This window comes from Lacerta agilis, chromosome 14 (genome assembly GCF_009819535.1).
Source record: "Lacerta agilis isolate rLacAgi1 chromosome 14, rLacAgi1.pri, whole genome shotgun sequence".
Taxonomy (NCBI): domain Eukaryota; kingdom Metazoa; phylum Chordata; class Lepidosauria; order Squamata; family Lacertidae; genus Lacerta; species Lacerta agilis.
In genome coordinates, this window is record NC_046325.1 from 13,383,923 (window position 1) to 13,404,353 (window position 20,431).

Here is a 20,431-nt window from a genome sequence, read left to right on the forward strand (position 1 = left end):
GAGCCGTCACAGCAGCCCAGCCAATCAGCAGCAGAGGCTTCGCAGTGACAAGGGCTACGCAATATGCATGGCCTAAGACTGCTGTGCTCCCTGGGAAGGTTTGTAGCAGCTGGCGGGAAAGGAGCAGGACATCTGGATTCCATCCTCAGCTCTGGAAGAGGAGCCAGATTCAGTAGGTCAAGCAAGGGGAGTAAAAAGACTTTGGGGTCCCTGTTACCCCATAACCACAACTTGCAAGTCATATAGCATTGAGCACTTTCTCCATCCATTTTTTTTTATAAAAAACAACCCACAAGGCTTTTATTTGATCTGTTCAGACAGCACGACCCAGATTGAGTAGAGTTAATTGTCCTGGGAGTTGATTTGGGGGGGGGGAGGTTCCTTGCACCCCCCCCCAACTCCCCTAATTTTTAAAAAACTCACAGAGCGTCAGTAAACCAATGGATTGCCACAGATGCGCACACAACCCAACAGCAGGATGGGTCTGCAGGGGGCCGAAGCACACGCACAGACGCAACAAATATGGACTCCTATTGGTGTGTGTGAGGGGGTGTCCGTGTTTTAAAAGCTCATTCCCCCCCCCCTTCCGACCTGCCCAGGCACGTCGTCGTTGTTCCACCAGGTAGGCAAATGTCTGAAGCTGGGGGAAGGGGAAGGGCGGGGAAGGGAGGCTAAAGCCACACCGACTTAAGAGGCATGGCTTACGAAGCGCCCATAGCCAAGCCTGCTTCTACAAGGATAAGTACTGGAGGAGCAAGAGCTGTACCCCAAAGGGGAGGCATCAAAGGAGTGCTAAGCACACAGCCTTATGAGGAAGGAAGGAAGGAAGGAAGGAAGGAAGGAAGGAAGGAAGGAAGAGACTACGGGGTTCATAAAGGCATGCCACCATGGTGTAGGGAGGCCATGATACCAGCAAGCCAAGCTGCCCAGCCGCATGTCAGGAAAGAAGAGACTGCGCTTAGGAAGGTTCAGTGAGACCCTCCGGAAGACAGTCCGAGGGAGAATCCTTGTCCGTCTCCATCCCGTCGTCGTCGTGATGGGGGTGGATGTGGGCGGGGAGCAGCTGCTCATAGGTCGTGATGGTGGCGGTCACCACGGTGTCGTCGGGGCTCCTGTTTTCGGGGGCCGCGTGCGTCTTGAGGTGCTTGCGCAGGTCGGAGGCGCCCAGGAAGGCCTTGGGGCACTGGGGGCAGGCGTGGGGGCGGACCCCGGAGTGGATGCGCTCGTGCTTGCGCAGCCCGGCCCGGTCCAAGAACCCCTTGCCACACTCGGGGCAGGGGAACGGGCGCAGGGAAGGGTGGAGCAGCCGCTCGTGGCGCCGCAACTCCTGGGCGGAGCCAAAGGCCTCGCCGCACTCCCCGCAGGCGGGCATCACCGTGGCGACCACGATGGCCGCCTGGTCTGTGGCGAGGAGGTCCTGGTTGGCGAGGGGGGCGGGCTTGTCGCCGCCCTCGTTGCCGTGGGTGCGCTCGTGCTTCCTGAGGCTGGACGAGACCACGAAGGCCTTCCCGCAGCTGCCGCACTTGAAGGGCCTCTCCCCAGAGTGGACGCGGTAGTGCTTGGTGAGGCTGGCGCGCTCGGCGAACCTCTTGCCGCACTCGCCGCACTGGTGGGGCCGCTGCCCCGAGTGCACCAGCAGGTGGCGCTTGAGGTCCCACGAGGCCACGAAGCTCTTGTCGCACTGGGGGCACTTGTGGGGCCTCTCGCCCGTGTGGATGCGCTGGTGCATGGCCAGGTCGGCCGGCTGGCGGAAGGCCTTGCCGCACTTGTCGCATGCGTAGGGCTTGAGGCCCTGGTGCGCCCGCTGGTGCCGCCGGAAGCTGGAGGGGTCACTGAACATGCGCCCGCACTGCGGGCACAGGAAAGGCTTCTCCCCGGAGTGCGTGCGCTGGTGGCTCTGGAAGGAGGAGAGCTGCGTGAAGCCCTTGCCGCACAGGCTGCAGCGGTAGGGCTTGTGGGCCGCGTGGATGCGCTGGTGGCAGGCCAGCGACGACGAGCGCGAGAAGGCCTTGCCACAGTCTTGGCACAGGAAGGGCCGCTCACCCGTGTGCGAGCGCTCGTGGTTCTTCAGGTCCTTGAGCTCGGCGTAGGTCTTGTGACACGCCTGGCACTGGTAGGGGCGCAGCCCGGCGTGGGTGCGGCGGTGCTTGCGGAAGACCGAAGGGTCGGCGAAGCGCTTGCCGCACTCGCCGCAGGAGTAGGGCTTCTCGCCCGTGTGGGAGCGCTGGTGGATCTTCAGCTTGGAGAGCGTGCCGTAGCCCTTGTGGCACTGCTGGCAGCGGAAGGGGAGGTCCCCCGTGTGGCGGGCCATGTGCACCCGCAGGCAGACCGGCTGCATGAAGGCCTTGCCGCACTCGTGGCACACAAAGGGCTTCTCGCCGCTGTGGCTGCGCCCGTGGTTGCGCAGCTCGGGCGCCGTCTTATAGGCCTTGGCGCACAGCTGGCACTGGAAGGGGCGCTCCGTCTGGTGGCTGAGCTGGTGCTTGCGGAGCTGCCCGCGGTCGGGGAACTCCTTCCTGCAGCTAGGGCAGGACAGCTTGCCGGGCAAGCCGGTCGCGTGGGACTTCAGGTGGCGCAGCACGCGGGGCGCATTCGGAAAGGTCTTGCTGCACGTCAGGCACTTGTAGCGCCGCCCGGATTGGATGTAGCCAGGCTCCTCCTCCTCCTCATCGTCCTCCAGCTTCACCTCCACCCCTGACTCCTCCTCCTCCACAGCCTCCGCCATTTCTGGAGAGGCCACTGCCTGAAACAAACAAGCAGAAGGAAGCTAAAAGTTGGAGGCAGCAATGCTCCCGAATATTTATTTATTGGTTGGTTTGATTTGTTCACTGCCCTTCCTCCGTAGATCTCAGGGTGGTTCGCAACGTAAGAACACAAGATAAAAACGCAAGAAACATTGTAAAAACAAGAATAAAAAACCCCCACAAGTCAATAAACCGCCCTCCCCTAATCCCCTCTCACATTTAAAAGGGTGTAGGAAGGATGTCAATTTGCCAAAGGCCTGCTTGAAGAGGAATGTTTTCACCCGGCGCCTAAAGGCATATAATGAAATCGCCAGGCGAGCCCCCTAGGGAGAGCATTCCGCAAACGGGGAGCCACTGTAGAAAAGACCCCGTTCTTGTATTGCTACCCTCCGGACCCCTCGTGGAGGAGCCACATGAAGAAGGGCCTGAGAGGATGACCACAGGATCCAGGTTGGTTCATATGGAGAGAGGCAGTCTCATCTCCTGGTGTATGACCACTGAATTCTGCACCAGCTGAAGTTTCCAAGCCGTCTTCAGAGGCAAGTTGTATGTATAACACATTGCAGAACCTCAAGGTTACCATAGCATAGACAAGAGTAGTTGGGTTGTCCCTGTTTTGGGTAGGGGCACGGCTGGGCCACCAGCCAAAGCTGAGGGAAGGCATTCCGGGCCACTGAGGCCACCTGAGCCTCAAATGACAGCAAAGGATCCAGGATTATTCCCAAGCTGAATACCAGTTGCTGGAAACCATGGGAGGGAAGAGTGTTCTTGTGCTCACATTCTGGTCCCAGGTTCCCCCCAGATATCTGGTTGGCTGGACTAGATGGGCCATTGGCCTGATCCTGCAGGACTCTTCTTCAACACTGTGCTCCTACAACCATGAAGAAGAGCCCAGCTGAATCATGCCTACCTAGTCCAGTCCTATCTAGTTCTCGTGGTGGCCAACCACATGCCTGCAAAAGAAGAAGAGGAAGAGTTCGGATTTGATATCCCGCTTTTCACTACCCGAAGGAGTCTCAAAGCGGCTAACATTCTCCTTTCCCTTCCTCCCCCACAACAAACACTCTGTGGGGTGAGTGGGGTGAGTGGGGCTGAGAGACTTCAAAGAAGTGTGACCAGCCCAAGGTCACCCAGCAACTGCATGTGGAGGAGGGGAGACGCGAACCCGGTTCCCCAGATTATCAGTCTACCATTCTTAACCACTACACCACACTGGCTCTCAAAAAAAGGGACCCGGGAGCAACAGGAACTCTCCCCACTTGCAGTTCCCAAGAACTCTCCCAAGAAGTTCCCAAGCTGCCCGCAGAAAGGCTTCTGCCAATTTCTTATCTAGGTCTTCATGAGGTCTAGCGGCCTGTTGGGGCTGGCTCCTCCATTAACACCGCAGCATCACCCACAGGCCCTAAGTGATAGGAAGGTGGGCCTAGAGTCATCCTTCCCTCTTCTAGTCACAGGGCAGCAACTGCTTGGAAGTTAGATGTGGGAGAAGCAGAGCCACAAATTCTGGGTTGTGGAAAAGATCTACGGTGCAAGCAAACCTTAAATAATCATTGGTACGGCTGGGGAGTTGATTGCCCAAACTCATGGGGTTAAGATTTGCCACAGAAGAGGGACTGCATGGAGGCAGGGGGAAATCCCGAGGGCTGCTGTAAATGAATTAAAGATTTGTGGTCTAAGGCTGGAAGGGTAAAACTCATCAACCAAGCAAAAATAAATTAAATGCACCCAGTAAAAACCAGACAATAATAAGCACGTGGGTGGAAAATATTTATTCCATGGGGCTAAATGGTACAGCATTTTTTTGCAGGGGGGAAGGGGGAATAACATATATTCTGTTTAATAGTTGTTCGTGTTGCGAGTGGGACCTATAGCTGCAGGTGTCACTGGGGCCTGCCTGGGCTCTGAGAAGCCAAGGTTATCTATGAACCTAGGAAGGGACAGGGTTTTGGATTGCAGAAATTACTTTAGCGCAAGAAACTCTGCTTTGCAGGCAGGTTGCAAGGCGCATGCAACTAAACACCATCACCACCACCACCACCACCAAAATTCTCCCTGCCTTATGCAGAATAGTTGCAAAATGGCTATCTGGGGTACAGGGACCCATATTTGGCCCCCAGGAGGGAAGGAAAAGGACAGCCGTTAGGAACAGGGTTCAAAATCCAGACAGGAGAGTATGTTTGGGGTGCGGAAGGGGTGGAAATGATACGTTTCTCTGCTCAACAAAGACAGATTGTGGAGGAATTTTGCTCCCCCTGTGCCTGGATGGTGCTCTTCGCAAAATGGCTGGATTAAGATCTGGGGATGGGGGCAGGGGGAGGATAAAGGGAGGAGAAAACAGCTAAAAATGCATCTTTATGGAAGATGGAAGAACAATTTCAGAGGAAAATAAAAAATAATAATCATAAGCACCATCCACAATTCTCTTTCCGGTGGAGTTCCTGGGATTTCCAAAGGCAATCAGAGATGTATACACAGGAAGAATTCTATTCCCTTTGTATGGGCTGAAGACCTGGGATGTAAAATGGCTGTCTCTAAGACCCCAGCGAGGGAAAGGCAGCAAAGGTTTGCAAACCATGGAGAGGAGTTTGCAGAGAAGAGAGACTGGCTGGACAATAGAACCTGCAAGAGAAAGTCTTTCCCCTCCCCAGGGCATAATCTGAGCTAAGGAACCCACTTCAAAGGTTGGTACAAAGAGAAGAGTGCCTCTGAGCACATCCGGAATCCCCGCTTCACATTACAGGACCAACAGCCAGCCTTCGTACACCTGGGAGCAGAAGTGAAGCTTTCCTAAGCAGAAGGTACAGGCTTTTCATCCGAGGAGTCAAGGCAACTCTCCTTTGGAGGGGGGGGGAGCTGCCACTCAATGCCTGAACCCCCAAAATAAAGGTTTGACGTGGAAGCAAAAGAAATGCATTATGTAAATTGTCCTGAATCTAAGGAAGAGAGCTAGGTGCTTCCTAGATTACAGATCTGAGGGAGGCTGGAGAGAGAGAATCACTTTGAAGTTGCAACGATCTATTTGGAACCCAGTTTGAAGTGGAGACAATCTGATTCTGCATAAATCCAGAACGTCTCTATTTACCATAAATAATTCCTACTTCTGAGTCCCTATTCCCTGGTTAAAAACTGTTTGTGGGAGGGGGAGGGGGAGAAGAGGAGACTGAGGTCTCTAGAAGATAAAGCTTCAAATTGGGTGGGTGGGTAGCTATGGCTATATTTGCATGTACTGTACACAACTTTGCTGACATCCCCATCACCACCTACGGAGGTCGTTGTTACCGTGGAATGTACTTGGGGATTGCAGCTATTCCACATAGTAATGTAAGCACTGTGAGATTAAACGATATTTTGAAACACCCACAAGGATTTGTTCCTCCTTTTAACGTGAACTGCTCTCTTATGCTCATATTGAGAATCGTCGGGCAAAAGACTCTCTCCGTGTTCATCTGTAAAAAGCGAGATGGAGGGGTTCTAGTTAAGAGAACAAAACCGAGAGCTAGAGCTGCCCATGCATCTCCCCTTTTTAGCAAAATGCTCTAGTAGATGGACAGATCTGCTGCAGAAACTGCTCTCCTAAAAGACAGCCTTTGCAAAGGAATTCCCACCTCCCTGGCTTAATAGATTCCAGCAACAAAGGGGACGTCTGGGCGTTTGCGCGTCTGCCGGGAGAGCAATTGCTAGCAGATGTTTGCCGCTGGATGCTCCGGGGGCCGGGAGAGCAACCCAGAGACGCACAAAAGGTTTGCTCCGGCCGAAGAGCCTCCCTGCAAAATGGCTGTCTCTAGGACCGAGGGACCAACAAACAAAAAGAGGAGGAGGAGGAGGGGGGGAGGAGAAGCCCGCATCTCCTTTGCTTCCCCCCTCCCCACAAAAAGCAAAAGGCTCTCAGCCCCCCATCCCACCCCCCAGGTCCCCTCTCAGGCTCCGCGATGCCCGGGCAGGTCCCGGCAGCGCCTGGCACCCGAGCCAGAAGACGCATCTCCGGAGGCTCCTCGGCAAAATGGCTGTCTTTAGGACCAGGGGAGGTGGCCGCCTGGGCGCAAGGAGGGGGAGCAGGGTCCAACGCGAGGCTTTGCACCAGGACCGATCTGCTTTTTATTTATTTTTATTTTTTCGTGTTTTTTAAAAAATGCATTAATAAATAGAGAGAAGGCATTAAATCAAGGCTCAGGAAGGCTGCCCCAACCTGCATTTCTTGCTCTCTCCTTACCTGCTCTCTCCTTTGTCTATTGGCTTTCTCCTTCGTCTGCGGCTCCATCGGGAGGAGGAGGAGGAGAAAGAGGAGGAGCGCTAGGACCCCGGAGGAAACGGAGGCAGAAAGGAGAGGACCGGGGGGGGGCAGGAATTGCTACTTAGCCCAAGTCCCGTTGACTAGGCCGAGCAGGGATTCGGCTCCCATCTCTGCTTCAGCCCAGGGTTAAATGAAATAATTGCATTTTATATTCAGGGCGGAGGCCTTTTAACCAGCTTCGTTAGATTGCAAGGGACGGGGCGGAGTGGGAGAGTGGACAGGAAGTGTGGCATGGCCGAAGATGCAGCGGGGAAAGGGTTCGGAATTGCACGGGGGCCGGAAGTGTGGCATCGGAGAGCGGGGCAAAGCTTCGCGACGGACAGGAAATGTGGCAGGGAAGGGTTTGGCCGTTACACCGAGTGGAGTGTGGCATTTCCCGATAACTTTTGACCCCGCTGCTTTTATAAAAACAAAAACCCTGGTTCTAAATTTGGGGTCGTTCTGCTTTTCAGTTGCGTTGGCCGGAGACGCATCCTGGAATGGCAAGGGGCGTAATGGGGATGAGATTTGCTGCGGTTGTAATGCGGTCTTCTCTATGGCTTCGGAAGCACGGAACTAAATATACGTTCTGAGTGGAACTGTTGTTGTTGGGACCTGCATCTCTGTAACACACCACATGAGGCGACCGTAGGGAGAGAAACCAAAAAGGCACGAGCGGGAAACTTTCTGTGAAATCGAAGCCTCCCTTTGTGTCCGCATTCTCTTCTCCAGCAGCGGCGACGACACTCTTCTATCGAAATCTCTATGGCGAACGAAACCGCTCTATACTTTGCACTGCAAGAGCGGAACCGCCGTTGAAACTTGGACAGGAAGTTCCGGTTAGGTCTCATAGAGATGCTAAAAGTGTAGAGCCGTACGCTGTATCCGTTCTAATGTAACAACGAGCTAATTTCGAGCGCAGAGTTTGAAGATAGTTTTCATCCCGAAGATGCAGAGATCTACAGCAACGCCACTCAGCGCCTACAGAAGACCAACAGTTTTCCGTAGCTCTTTTTTTTTTTTTTTTTTTGCTTACCCGATTATCACTCCCCGTGTCATTTAATTTTCGAGGGAGTATCTCTCTGAGTGCGTGCAAAGTTCTGAAGGGGGAAGACTTTGAGCGTTACACCGCTCCTCTCCACCGCAGGCGGCAGAAACTCGCCGGAAGTGGAGCCCCATCTTGATTGGCGGGGGGAGAGCTTTCGCGAGTGCACATTTCCTGTTTCCTAGCAACAAAAGGAAGTATTTGTTGTTGCCCCAGCCTCTGTGACTTCTTCAAATCCAAATCCTCGGCTCTCAAGGAAGGAGGTTTTCTGGAGTGCCGGCCCCTTCAAGTGAGGCGCCTCGGGGAGAAGTAGGGGGCGCCTGAAGGGCCAGCTTTTGCTCTTGGGGGCTCCAGAGGGGCTGGGCAGCAGCAGGAGTTCCCCTCCCACGTTTCGCTTCTCCTCGCTTGCCTCGAGCAAACTCGCCCATCGCCCCTTGGGAGGACGAGGAAGAGAACTGTGTGCGTCTGTCTTCCAGGAAACTGAGGCAACTGCGCGGGGCGTCTCTTCTACCTCATGGCTGGATCCTGAGTGGAGTTCTTCTGCTTGTCCCCTACAGCTGGAAGAAAACCTGGCACCCAAGATCCTCAGCCTTCACCCAGAATCCCGAGGGTTTGCTGCCTTCTCCCTTTCCTGAAGTATAACTGCTGACCACTGCCTCTCTCTGCGACCTCGCAGGTCCATCCTCCCTGGGAGCTTTCAGCCGTCATGCCTTAGAGGTCCTGGAGTAAATACAGACAGATGCTAGCTGCTCTCCGTTGACTCCTGGGTGATCTAGGTGTCGAATCTCCCCACAAAATGCTGCCTCTCTGCCGGAGTGTGCAGTTTGAACTCTTATGAAACCACGTTTTGATATCTCCACCTGGGTACCTGCAGTACTTGAAACTACCTGATGTGAAGAGCCTGAGATTTCCATCTGTACTTTTAAGTTTGGTATTGGACACAACTAAATGACTAAACAACATTCAGACCCATTGTGAATCTGGAATCTCTACTTGAACATGGCATTTTGAGGTCTGAATACTAGTCCCCATGTGCTCAAGGTACTTGTTCCGTTAATCTGTCCTGAACTGAAAATCGGACTCTCCTGCATCCTAAAGATCTGTACATTTCCCTTTCCTTATGGAAAATCCAAGCAATATATTTAGTGGCTTAAACCATGTGAAACTACCTGTCCCAATTTAGAAAAAGCCACTTCCCACTTTTGTATTATTTGTATTTTTATTTTAAGCACAGTTCAACATGCCAGCCTTCTGGACTTTATTCCCTGCCTTCTGTTTACTTCTCATGTTAGAGAAGTGCGGTGCTCAGATGGGATGCTCAGTGTGATCTGAGAGGTAAGAAAGCAACCTTCTTTGTAAATGTGTCTGGAGTCCTACACTTTAACCTTTGTGTGACCTATCCTTGTTTTTGCAAAAACAGAGCTTATCTGTTTGTGCAGTCTGCAGAAAGGTATGTTTAAAAGGCAGTTATTGGCTTTGACATGCTTTACTGCACCCCTAGGTAAAATCTTCCATCTTCACCATTCTGCTTTCATAGGTATGGAAAACACCTGGCACATTACTCAGCCTCACTACTTATCCCCTAACACAGATGGGGATAGAGTCCTGGATTCCTGTTTGTTTGGATCCATTATAGTTCTGTTATGTGAAGACAGGAAGGCCAGATCCTAACCTCCTCTGCCCCACATGAGCCCCTAACAGGTCACTCATTAGGTGACAAATTCAAAGGAAATAATTGGAGTAGCCTGGCTTGTAAGCTGTGCAAAGGAAGATTTGCTGTCCAGCTTGAATCAGGACATGGCTGCAAAGGAAAAAAATGTTCTTTTGATTCCTTGGCTTGAATTCAGTTGTTCTTCCCTTTAGCAGCTTGAACTTTCCCTTGCCTGATGTCATGTCAGACCTTGGAATGTGGTTTGCCCAAAGCAGTCTGGAAGGCCAGCCTCTGAGGCCATGAGCCTAATTAGGAGATTTCTCAGTATTGTGGAATTCCAAGGTAGTCTGTCTCTGTACCTGAAGGCTCCACATAGCTGTTTCACAGCTAAAAGCTATTGCTACCCTTTTCTCTGTGAATACATCCAGGCTTCCTCTTCTTTTTTCTTCCAAAAATGTTTAGGTGAGTTTCTCGCTCTACATAGAATCATAGAAATGTAGAGTTGGAAGGGAACCTTAGGATCATCTAGTCCCAACTTGCTGCTATGCAGCAATATGCAGCTTGGCCCATATGGGGATCAAACCCACAACCTTGGCATTATTAGCCCCACACTTTAAGCAACTGAGCTGACTGCGGCAATGGCTGCCTTTGGATAGCATGGTAGAAATCCTCTTGGCCAACTCCTGCCTGCAACTGTCCCGACCCTTTATTAAATGGATGGGAGGGGAGCTAAATAATTTCCATCATGTGAAACAAATGCTCCTTTCAGCCACCTCCCTGTCACAATAACCAATGGTTGCACACCCCTACCCGCCCCAATTTGGTTGTGAGGATAAGATCGAGACATGAATTGAGTGAGTGAGTGAGTGAGTGAGTACACCTATGCCTTGCTTTTCCATAAAAGATACCCATAGCACCTTTCACTTCTGTTTTTCAGAAAACTATTGTTTAGTGTTTTGTCTGAATTCTAAACTGTGGTTAATGTTTACAAACCCATGGCTTGAAGCTGGCTATTTTCAAACAAATCATAGTTAAATTGGCCCACTTTTTGGGGGGTGGGGGGCTTTGACAGTGCAACAAGCTCTGATTAATAAAAAATAAAAGTGAGAGTTTGCAAACTCCTCCTTGTGACCGTGTTAGACAAATGAGGGGCAAGGGAGTGCAAGAGACCTATGTTCTGTCACAGTAAACCATGCTTTACAATGACATCCAAGTGCAGCCAATGTGTAAAGAATAGGAGAATCCTGCTACAGGTACTAGAGTTCCAGGAATCCTGCATGGGAACACTTTTCTCAAGCAACTGGTAATTAGTGGTGTACTGCCTTCAAATATAAAGGCTTCATTCGTTTTAATAATAGATAAAGGTCCGAAGCTTTCAGGATGCTGAATTCTCCTCTTTGTATCACGTTCCGTAACTGGAATGTGAAGTTACAGTAGCCTGATAAAGAAGGCCACAAAATTTATATTTTTTTAAAAAAATTAGCCTGCATTTCGGTATACTATATACAGTGGTACCTCGGGTTAAGAATTTTGCCCCAGGATGAGAGCAGAAATCGCACGCCGTAGCGGCAGTGGGAGGCCCCATTAGCTAAAGTGGTACCTCAGGTTAAGAACGGTTTCAGGTTAAGAACGGACCTCCAGAACAAATTAAGTTCATAACCAGAGGTACCACGGGTCTCAAACAGCTTTGTTGCCAAAGAAATCGGCTCTCGGATGCCACAAACCTGTAGCCAATCGGAAACTGCGCCTTGGTTTTAGAATGGTTCCGGGAGTCGAATGGACTCCCGGAACAGATTAAGTTCGAGAACCAAGGTACTACTGTATTGTAAACTGCCCTGTGATCCTCAGATGAAGAGCGGTAGAGAAATTTAATTAACTAACTAAGTAAATTTCCACACTGGTCACAGAAGACCCCCTTCTTTATGGCTATCATGGAAAGTAGCCTGTTACCAGGTTTGGTTAAAAAAGAGAGAGAAGCCTTTTAGTAAACAGGCTAATAAAGGAGGAAGGAGGTGGGGAACCTTTTGCCACCCTGTGATGTTTCTGTGCTGCTTATGGAGGCAGAGACTTCCTATCCCCTATGGCGGAAGGGAGAGGGTGTCCTCTGTTTCCTCTAGCAGCGTCCTTCCTCACCTGTATGAAATTAAATGTTGAATACAAGGTAGATTTGCAGGCCTAGACCCAAATGAAGAGCCTTGCTGGACCACCTATTCCAGCATCTGTTCTTCTTCTTGTTGTTGTTATTACCTGCTCTTCACCAGCAGGCCCCATTGGCAGGTTACAAGAATTTAAAATTCAGTTATTAATAACAGTTAAAACAAATTCCAGCCACAGCAATAGGGTGGGTCCTGAAAAACACACATCTCAAGTGCCACAGGCCAGGGCAAAGATGTGTGTCTTTAGCCTTTGCCTCCAGCTATACAGCACAAGTGCATCTCAGTTGGGGAGGGGGTTCCACATCTATTTTTAAAAAAATATTTTTATTCATATTATAAGATATAAAACATAAAACACCAACACAAACAAAACACAAACAATTCTTTATCAACATCACATTTTCCCTTTAACATCTTGTTGGGACTTCCCCCAACCTCCCCTTCCTGGGTTTCATTGCAATTCTTCTTTATGCAGTTTCATCATTTCATCATTAATTCATTAACTTATTTCATTGCCTATTAATTTGTTTCCCAATGTAATTTCTTTTAATCGTTTATTATTATCATTATAACCCTATTTTCTACCAGAAACCTCTAAATACTTCCCTAGAATTTCAAAAGTTTCAAACGTTACAATATTTCTTCAAATATATTTTAAATTTCTTCCTATCTTCCTGCTCCGCTTCCTCCCGCTGATCACGCAGTCTCGCTGTCAGCTCGGCAAGTTCCATAAAGTCTATCATTTTCATTTGCCATTCTTCCACTGTTGGTATCTCTTGGTTCTTCCAGTCCTTTGCAATTAATAGTCTAGCTGCTGTCGTGGCATACAAAAAGAAAACATTGTCCTTTGGGGGGATTTCCTCCCCTATAATTCCCAAAAGAAAGGCTTCTGGTTTCTTTAAGAAGGTGTCTTTTAACACCTTTTTCATTTCATTATAAATCCTTTCCCAGAAGTCCTTTATTTTGGGGCACGTCCACCACATATGGAAGAAAGGGCAGCTCCACATCTAGTCCAGCATCCTGATCTCTCACAGTGGCCAACCAGATGACTAAAGGAATTTGTATATTCATAGCACCAGAAGGCGAAGTTCTTCTGAAATTTTGAGCCACACCAATGCTGGGTTTGAGGGGACCCTGAGAAAAGTACCCATTAGCGAGCTGTCCTGGAAGCCATTTAAGTTTCCCAGTGGTCACTTGGAGTGCGGTTATGGGTGGACATACTGGAAAATTAAAGTGGGGGCTCGAAGATTAATATTATTATTTTTTAGTGGGATACCCAGAGCAGCCTTATCTGCTGCCTGAGGACATTGGGTGCTGATATCAGCCCTGGCCAAAGTGAGTCTCTTGCACTGAAGCATGGATCACTTGTGTTTCTTAAGCTGTCTCGTTGAGTGTGACCATTGGCCTGCCTGCCTAGGCACTTAGGAGGCTGATTGTGCCCGGATCTGACTGTTGATCAGTCTACCCCAGTGGGGTCTGCTCTGATTGGCAGCAACTCTTTGGGATCTTGGGATATCTTTCCCTAGACTGTTGGATCCTTAAACAAACAAACAAATCCTGGAGCCATTGGGGATTGAAGCTGAGACCTCCTGCTTTGAAAGAGTAGTTCTGCAGGTACCACAGAGCTGTGGCCCCTCGCCATCTGTGTAGACCAGGCATGGGCAGCTTGAACCCACCCAGATATTTTGAAGTCCATCTCCCCTCAGCCCCATCCAATGGGCAGGGAGAATAGGAGTTGTTGTCCAAACGACATCTAGAGGACCACAGGATCCCAGTCCCTGGTGTAGACTATTCCAACCTTCCCCAACCTGGTGCCCCTCCAGATGTTTTGGATGACAGCTGCCATCAGCACCAGTCTGGGAGGAGAGCAAATCGGAGGGCCAAGACGCTAGACACCTGAGTGTTTCCCAGGCAAATCCCAGAAGCATGTACTATAAGGCATCGACTTGTGCTCCTAACTCCCAGGGCGAGGGGAATGGAAAGAGGGTTGGGAGGAATCATCTAGGCCAGAGGTTTTCAACCTTTTTGAGTCCACAGCTCACTTCATGAGCTACACCCTTTCTGCGGCACCCCTGTTGGGCTCAGGAGCACAGTTATATCACCTCTTGCCTGTAAATCTGAGAGCCTCTCACCCTTTTTCAAAGACCTTCCTTTGTGGATTGTTCCCTCAGCCTCCTCTCTCCTCCCGTCTCCTTGGGAGTCCTCTGGGCAGCTGCAGCTGCCGCCCCTGGTCTCTGAGCTGCTTCCCCTGCCCCAAAGAGAGGTGCCTCTTCACACTGCCCCACAGGGACCTGGGAAGAGGATGCCCCCAGCCTTAGTGGCCCAACAGAGACTGGCCAGAGGTGAACATGAGGCCAGCACCTTACCTTGGGAGGCAGCAGTGGTGGCAGTGGTTGCTGCCAGGCCTGCATGGTGGAAGGGCTTCGCTTCAGCACCAGGCACTCAGCTCCTAGGCAGGCCTTTCACACAGCAAGCATAAGAAAGGCAAGCACAGTGCCTGCCCGTCGGCCTCCCACTTGTCCATCCATTCCCAACAGCAAGAGCTGGTGGACTGGCTGGCTGGGCTCTCTCGCCCGTTTGCTTGCTTACTGTGAGGCTACCTCAGCTCCTGGCAACCAGCACCCCCTGGCCAGCCCCAGAGGCACCATTTGCCTGGGGAGCTTGTAGCCAGGGTTGCCGCAACATACAGCTTTGCAAGCCTTTCAGAGGCAGAGACACAAGAGAGCATCAGAGGAGGGAATGAAAGAGGGACAGAGGCCAGTGTTGCTTGTGGCACCCCTAACCATCCTTCAAGGCACCCCAGGGTGCTATGGCACACGGGTTGAAAACCACTGATCTAGGTTGATGTAGGCATATCTGATCTGCAGGATATGTGCTATTTCCCCACTTTTTCGGTTGCAATGAACCCCAACCTGCTCAACCAGGTTTTCTCATCTATTCTGTCCTTGCCTTGTGTCCGTAGGTTTTTGCTTCGGAGTGCTTGGGAGAGAAAAACGGGACCTCAAGACCACACTATGGGACTGTGCTGCGCACCAGAGCACCCGGGGCTTCCTCTTTAAAGAAGTGGGCAGGGCTCCGCCTTCTTATGTGAGCAATGGCTGAGGGGGACGCCGCCCTGACCTGCGAGCCGCCCGCCAGCGGGCAGGAGGAGCGTCCGTACAAGTGCAAGCAGTGCCCGCGGAGCTACCGCCACGCCGGCAGCCTGGTGAACCACCGGCGCACCCACGAGGTGGGCCTCTTCTGCTGCCTGCTGTGCCACAAGGACTTCTCCAACCCCATGGCTCTCAAGAGCCACCTGCGCACCCACACCGAGGAGAAGCGCTACCAGTGCCGGGACTGTGGGCGTAACTTCCGGGCCTTCTCCCAGCTTACCGGCCACCGCTGCCTGGCTCATGCTGCCCGGGACCAGGAGGGGGAAGAGGGCTGCAATGGCGGGAGCTATGCCTTCCAGAGGAGCCAGGACACATCTTCGTCGGACGCTGATACCTTTTCCGGGATGGAAGGCAGCAGCGGGAGTTTGCTGAGCAACCTAGAGAAGTACATCGCCGAGTCGGTGGTGCCGGCTGACTTTTCTCAGCTGGAGTTCCCTGTCCGGGGGGAAGCAGAGGCAGAGGAACCACTCCCGATGGAAGAGGAGGAGGAGGAGGAGGAGGAAGAGGCGGGGCTCCGGGCCGCTGCTGCAGATGAGCGCCGCTTCAAGTGCAACCAGTGCGACAAAGCCTACAAGCACGCTGGCAGCCTGACCAACCACAAGCAGAGCCACACAGTGGGTGTGTACCAGTGCGGCATGTGCCACAAGGAGTTCTCCAACCTCATGGCTCTCAAGAGCCACACTCGCCTCCACTCGGAGTACCGGCCCTACAAGTGCCGCTTCTGCCACAAGGCCTTTCGGCTCCCCTCCGAACTGCTGAGCCACCAGAAAGCCCACGACGAGGATCCAAGCCAGGCGGCAGGTCTGCCGGCCTGGGAAGGCTCAGAGCAGGGTGTGTGGGAGGAAGACTCCATAGAGACCTCGGCGAAGCTGGACATCTACCAGCCTCCGCCGGCAGGAACAACACACTTTGGAGACGGCGCCCCCTGCAGCCTGAAAGACGCTTCCAAAGCAGGGGGTGGCGAGCGCTGCAACCCGGACGGGGAGCTCTGCGTCCGCTGCGGCGGTGCTTTTGCCGATGACGAGGAGCTAAAGGGGCACAGCTGCCTCTATCCAGAGGAAGCTGACGAAGAGGAGGAGGAAGGCAGCAGTCCGTTGCTACCGGCGCCCGGCTCCAATGGAGCCTGGGAAGCAAGCTTGAAAGGGGAGGGCGGTTATGCCCCGTTCGAAGAGCGGCCCTTCCGCTGTGGGGATTGCGGCAGGACTTACCGGCACGCGGGGAGCCTCATCAATCACAAGAAGAGCCACCAAACCGGGGTGTACAGCTGCAGCGTCTGCTCGAAGCAGCTGTACAACTTGGCTGCCTTGAAAAACCATTTACGGGTCCACCTGAAGTCCAAGCTTGGTTCGTCGGCTCCAGAAGAGGCCTCCCAGCACGCAGCTGGCCTCCCGGGCCCGCCAAGACTGGAACACAGCCCTGGGGACTCTGCGGACTGCCATCCACAGCCGCCAGAAGCCTGGAGAGGAGCCTCCTGTCCAAAGGAAGAGGAGGAAAGAGGCACCGGAGATGAAGAGCGGCCGTACCGGTGCACGGACTGCGGGAGGAGTTACCGGCACCGCGGCAGCCTTGTGAACCACCGCCACACCCACCAGACCGGGGTCTTCCAGTGCTCCATCTGCCCCAAGCAATACTCCAACCTCATGGCGCTCCGGAATCATGTCCGCGTGCATCTGCGGGCAGCCCGCCTGCGTGGCCGGGAGCAAGGGGGTGGCCTGACATGCAGCAGTTGTGGGGAGAGCTTTGAGGAAGAGGCCGAGTTCCAGCTCCATCAGCTGCGCCACTTGCCGTGTACGGAAGACATAGAAGTGGCAGCGGTCCCCAGGCTGGGGATCTTTCACCCGCAGGAAGCTGATCTCCTCCAGGCTATCAGGCAGGATGTGGAAGCTCTGGAGAACGGGGCGGCTGTTGCCGAGGACGTCCTGCCTTCCTCTGAGATGGTGCATGCCTGCCCCCAGTGCGGGATGACCTTTGCCAGTGTGGATGGACTGCAGAATCACACCCTCCAGCACAGGAGCGAAGGGGAGTGGTCTGAAGGGACAGCCGAGAAACCTGAGTCGCCCATCCAGCGGCTCTATGGGTGCGATCAGTGCGGTAAGTCGTACCGGCACTCAGGGAGCCTCATCAACCACAAGCAGACTCACCAGACAGGCGACTTCAGCTGCTCACTTTGCGGGAAGCACTTCCAGAATGTCGCCTCCCTGAAGAGCCACTTGCGCGGGCATCAGAGGCCTCGGAGGGGACCATTGGGGGTTGCCGTGGCTACAAACGAGGAGGAGGATGCCGAAGATGGAGCCACTGTGCCTGGGGCATTGTTCTCAGGCGACGAGTTCCAGGATACCTACAGCATTCTAGAAGAAGGCACTGCCATGAATGGCTGGCCGTCCCAGTCGGAGGCCCCCTCACCGTTGCCTGGCAACGTTGAGGTGCTCCCCTACCTCTGCGAGCAGTGTGGGCTCGGCTTCAACCAGGTGAGCAGCTTGATGAGTCATAAGGAGACCCACCAACTCGGCATCTACCAGTGCTCCCTCTGTCCCAAGGAGTATCCCAGTCTTCTGGCTTTGAAAAACCACTTCCACGGTCACACCAAAGCCACAGCGTCCAGCTGGGGCAGCCCGGGTGGGGATGGCAGCACCGAAGAGCAGCCCTTTCTCTGCAGCCTCTGTGGCATGATCTTCCCCAGTGAGGAGGACCTTGAACGCCATCACAGCCTCCTGCACGAAGAGAGCGAAAACCAGGAGGAGGAGCAGGAGGCGGTGCTCGAAAGGGAGGCAGGCGAACGGCTGGACAGGGCAGGTGACCAGGAAGAGGAGCAGCTCCTCTCTCACATCTGCGGCTATTGCGGCCAGACGTTTGATGATATGGCCAGCTTGGAAGAACACAGCGAGGGGCACCAGGAGGAGAAAGCTGCCGCCTTGGCTGACACTTCAATCCAGCTCCGACGAGCCCCACGCCTGGAGGAGGAACAGGAGCCTCCGCCCCCAACAGAAGTGCCGGCTGCTGCCGTTGAACCCCTGGACAGCCGGCCTTACGCCTGTGGCCAGTGCGGCAAAACTTACCGGCATGGTGGCAGCTTGGTCAATCACAAGAAGATCCATCAGATTGGAGATTACCAGTGTGGCTTCTGCTGCCGGCAGTACCCCAATATGTCTGCCTATCGGAACCACCTCCGGAACCACCCGAGATGTAAGCTGAATGGCAGTGTGCCAGAACTCCGGCAACCAGACCCTGCAGGAGCAGGGGGCCCGCCTGTTGGTTGCGAGGCACCGAAGGAGGAGTCCCTTGATGGGAGGGCTGTGGCACAGCAAAAGGGGGAAGATCTGCCAAATACTTCCTCCTCCCCTCTCCCATCTCCCGTTGTGGAGGAAAAATCAGGACAGGAAGTATTGGCTGCTGGCCAATCCGAGGAGAGAGATATCCAGGCGTGTGGTGTCTGCGGGGAGGCCTGTGAGGGACTAGCTGGCCTGGAGGCCCACCGGGCTCTGCATTTTGACCAAGAGATTGGAAAAGTGGAGGGAGAAGAAAACAGCGGTCCGTCTGCTGAAGAGGAGGGTTCCCCTTTGGAGCGCCCCTTCCAGTGTGACGTTTGCGAGCGGAGCTACAAGCATGCAGGCAGCCTGATCAACCACAAACAGACACACAAGACCGGCCTGTTCCATTGTGGTGTCTGTCAGAAGCAGTTCTTCAACCTCATGGCCCTCAAGAACCACAACCGCACCCACTTCGAAACCAAACGCTACCGCTGCCCTGAGTGCCCCAAGGCCTTCCGGCTCCAGAAGCAGCTGGCCAGCCACCAGCACGTCCACCGCGATCGGAAGCGGGACCTCTCCTCCTCCCACCCTCCCCGGAGGTCCACTCATGCCAAGCGGGCGGGCAAGGGGGCCAATCCGGCCCACTCTCTTGGCAGCGTCGCCAAGCGCCGCCCGAACCCCGAAGAGCGCCCTTACCGGTGCGGGGAGTGCGGGCGCACATACCGCCACGCGGGGAGCCTGCTCAACCACCAGAAGAGCCACAAGACAGGGCACTTTGCTTGCTCGCTGTGCAGCAAGGCCTACCCCAACCTCATGTCCCTCAAGAACCACCAGCGCATCCACTACGAAGTGAAACGCCACCGGTGCCCGGATTGTGGCAAGGCCTTCAAGTGGCAGCGGCAGCTTCTGCGGCATCAGCGCAGGCCTCACCCTTGTGGCCAGAGCGCTCCAGGGCAGGAGCGAGAGGGGAGCCTGGCCACTCCCAAAGGGAGCAGGGGGCCAGCGGCCCAGGGGAGGCCCCTCCAGGCTCTTTCCAGTGCCAGACGTGCCCCAAACACTTTCCCAACCGCACCGCTCTGAGGAACCACAGCCGCGTCCACGCGAAGAAACGCTTCCAGTGTTCGGAGTGCGGCAAGCCTTATCGAGCATCTGGGAGCCTCATGCGCCACCTGAGGAGACACCAGTCCGAGGCGGCGGCGGATGTCGCTGAAGAGAAAGCAGCTGATCTCTCCTCCTCCTCCTCCTGTTGTGCAGCAGCAGCCGGCCAGCCGCCGGACGAGCGGCCCTACAAGTGCAACAGTTGCGAGCGGACGTACCGCCACGCCGGCAGCCTCCTCAACCACAAGAAGGCGCACGCCACCGGCCTCTACCGCTGCCCCACCTGCCAGAAGGAGTTCCACAACCTCCTGGCCCTCAAGAACCACCTCCACGTCCATACGGACAAGAGGCGCCACCGCTGCCCCCGCTGCGGCAAAGCCTTCCGGACTGCCCGCCGCTTAGCCGCCCACGCCAAGGCTCACGGCGGCCTCAAGGAGGAAGGGCCTTTCTCCTGCGCGGTCTGCTCCAAAGGGTTCTCCCATCAGCTCAGCTTCCGGCAACACCTGCTGTCGCACGCCAAGGATGGCGGGTACCCTGCTGCTAGGGGGGACGTGAGCTGAGGGCGGGCAGCCCGTGTGAGGACCACGTGTGCCAAGGATGGTAGGGCAGGGACATCTAGCTGCAGGGAATTTTGAAAGGCTGGGTGGGGAGCCGTACCCCTGGGATCAGTTGTCCATGCATTGGGGAGAGGGGAAGGAAGAGGGTCAGGGATACCCAGTGGGTGAAAATATGGAGGAAAATTGGGTGCACAACCCACCATTCTCTGTAGAACACCAGGATCCAAAGACACTGAGGGGTGGGGCAACTTTCGATGGAATGTTGTATTGAGCACTCCAGCGATACCTCTTTTGTGTCACTTGGAAATGCTCCCTCCGGCAACCTGTACCTTCGTAAGCTTGGATCCTGTTTTGAGAACTGAATTTTCGCCCCCCCCCCCCCCCCCCGGAACCTTTCAGGCATGTGCTTAAACCCCCATACTGATTTGAGTTTTCAAACTGTTTTTTATACTTCTAAAATCCATTTTGAAAGTCAGATGAGTTAGCAAGTTTGTGTTTAAGCCGCATATG

General features: G+C 53.8%; 2 protein-coding genes across 2 annotated transcripts; one reads left to right on the forward strand and one right to left on the reverse strand.

Moving 5' to 3' along the window:
* Positions 1-682: 682 nt before the first annotated feature.
* On the reverse strand, positions 683-7,259 carry ZNF668 (zinc finger protein 668). Its single transcript, XM_033170381.1, has 2 exons — positions 6,955-7,259; positions 683-2,743 (listed from the first exon to the last, which is right to left on the reverse strand). Exons 1-2 carry the CDS (start codon positions 7,000-7,002, stop codon positions 959-961), a joined length of 1,833 nt encoding a protein of 610 aa, XP_033026272.1. The 5' UTR covers positions 7,003-7,259; the 3' UTR covers positions 683-958.
* Positions 7,260-9,034: 1,775 nt separating this feature from the next.
* ZNF646 (zinc finger protein 646) lies at positions 9,035-20,283 on the forward strand. The gene is given in 3 exon segments (XM_033169454.1): positions 9,035-9,394; positions 14,829-19,242; positions 19,245-20,283. Coding segments are annotated over 2 exon segments (4,962 nt in total). The 5' UTR covers positions 9,035-9,394; positions 14,829-14,960; the 3' UTR covers positions 19,925-20,283.
* The last annotated feature ends 148 nt before the right edge of the window (positions 20,284-20,431 follow it).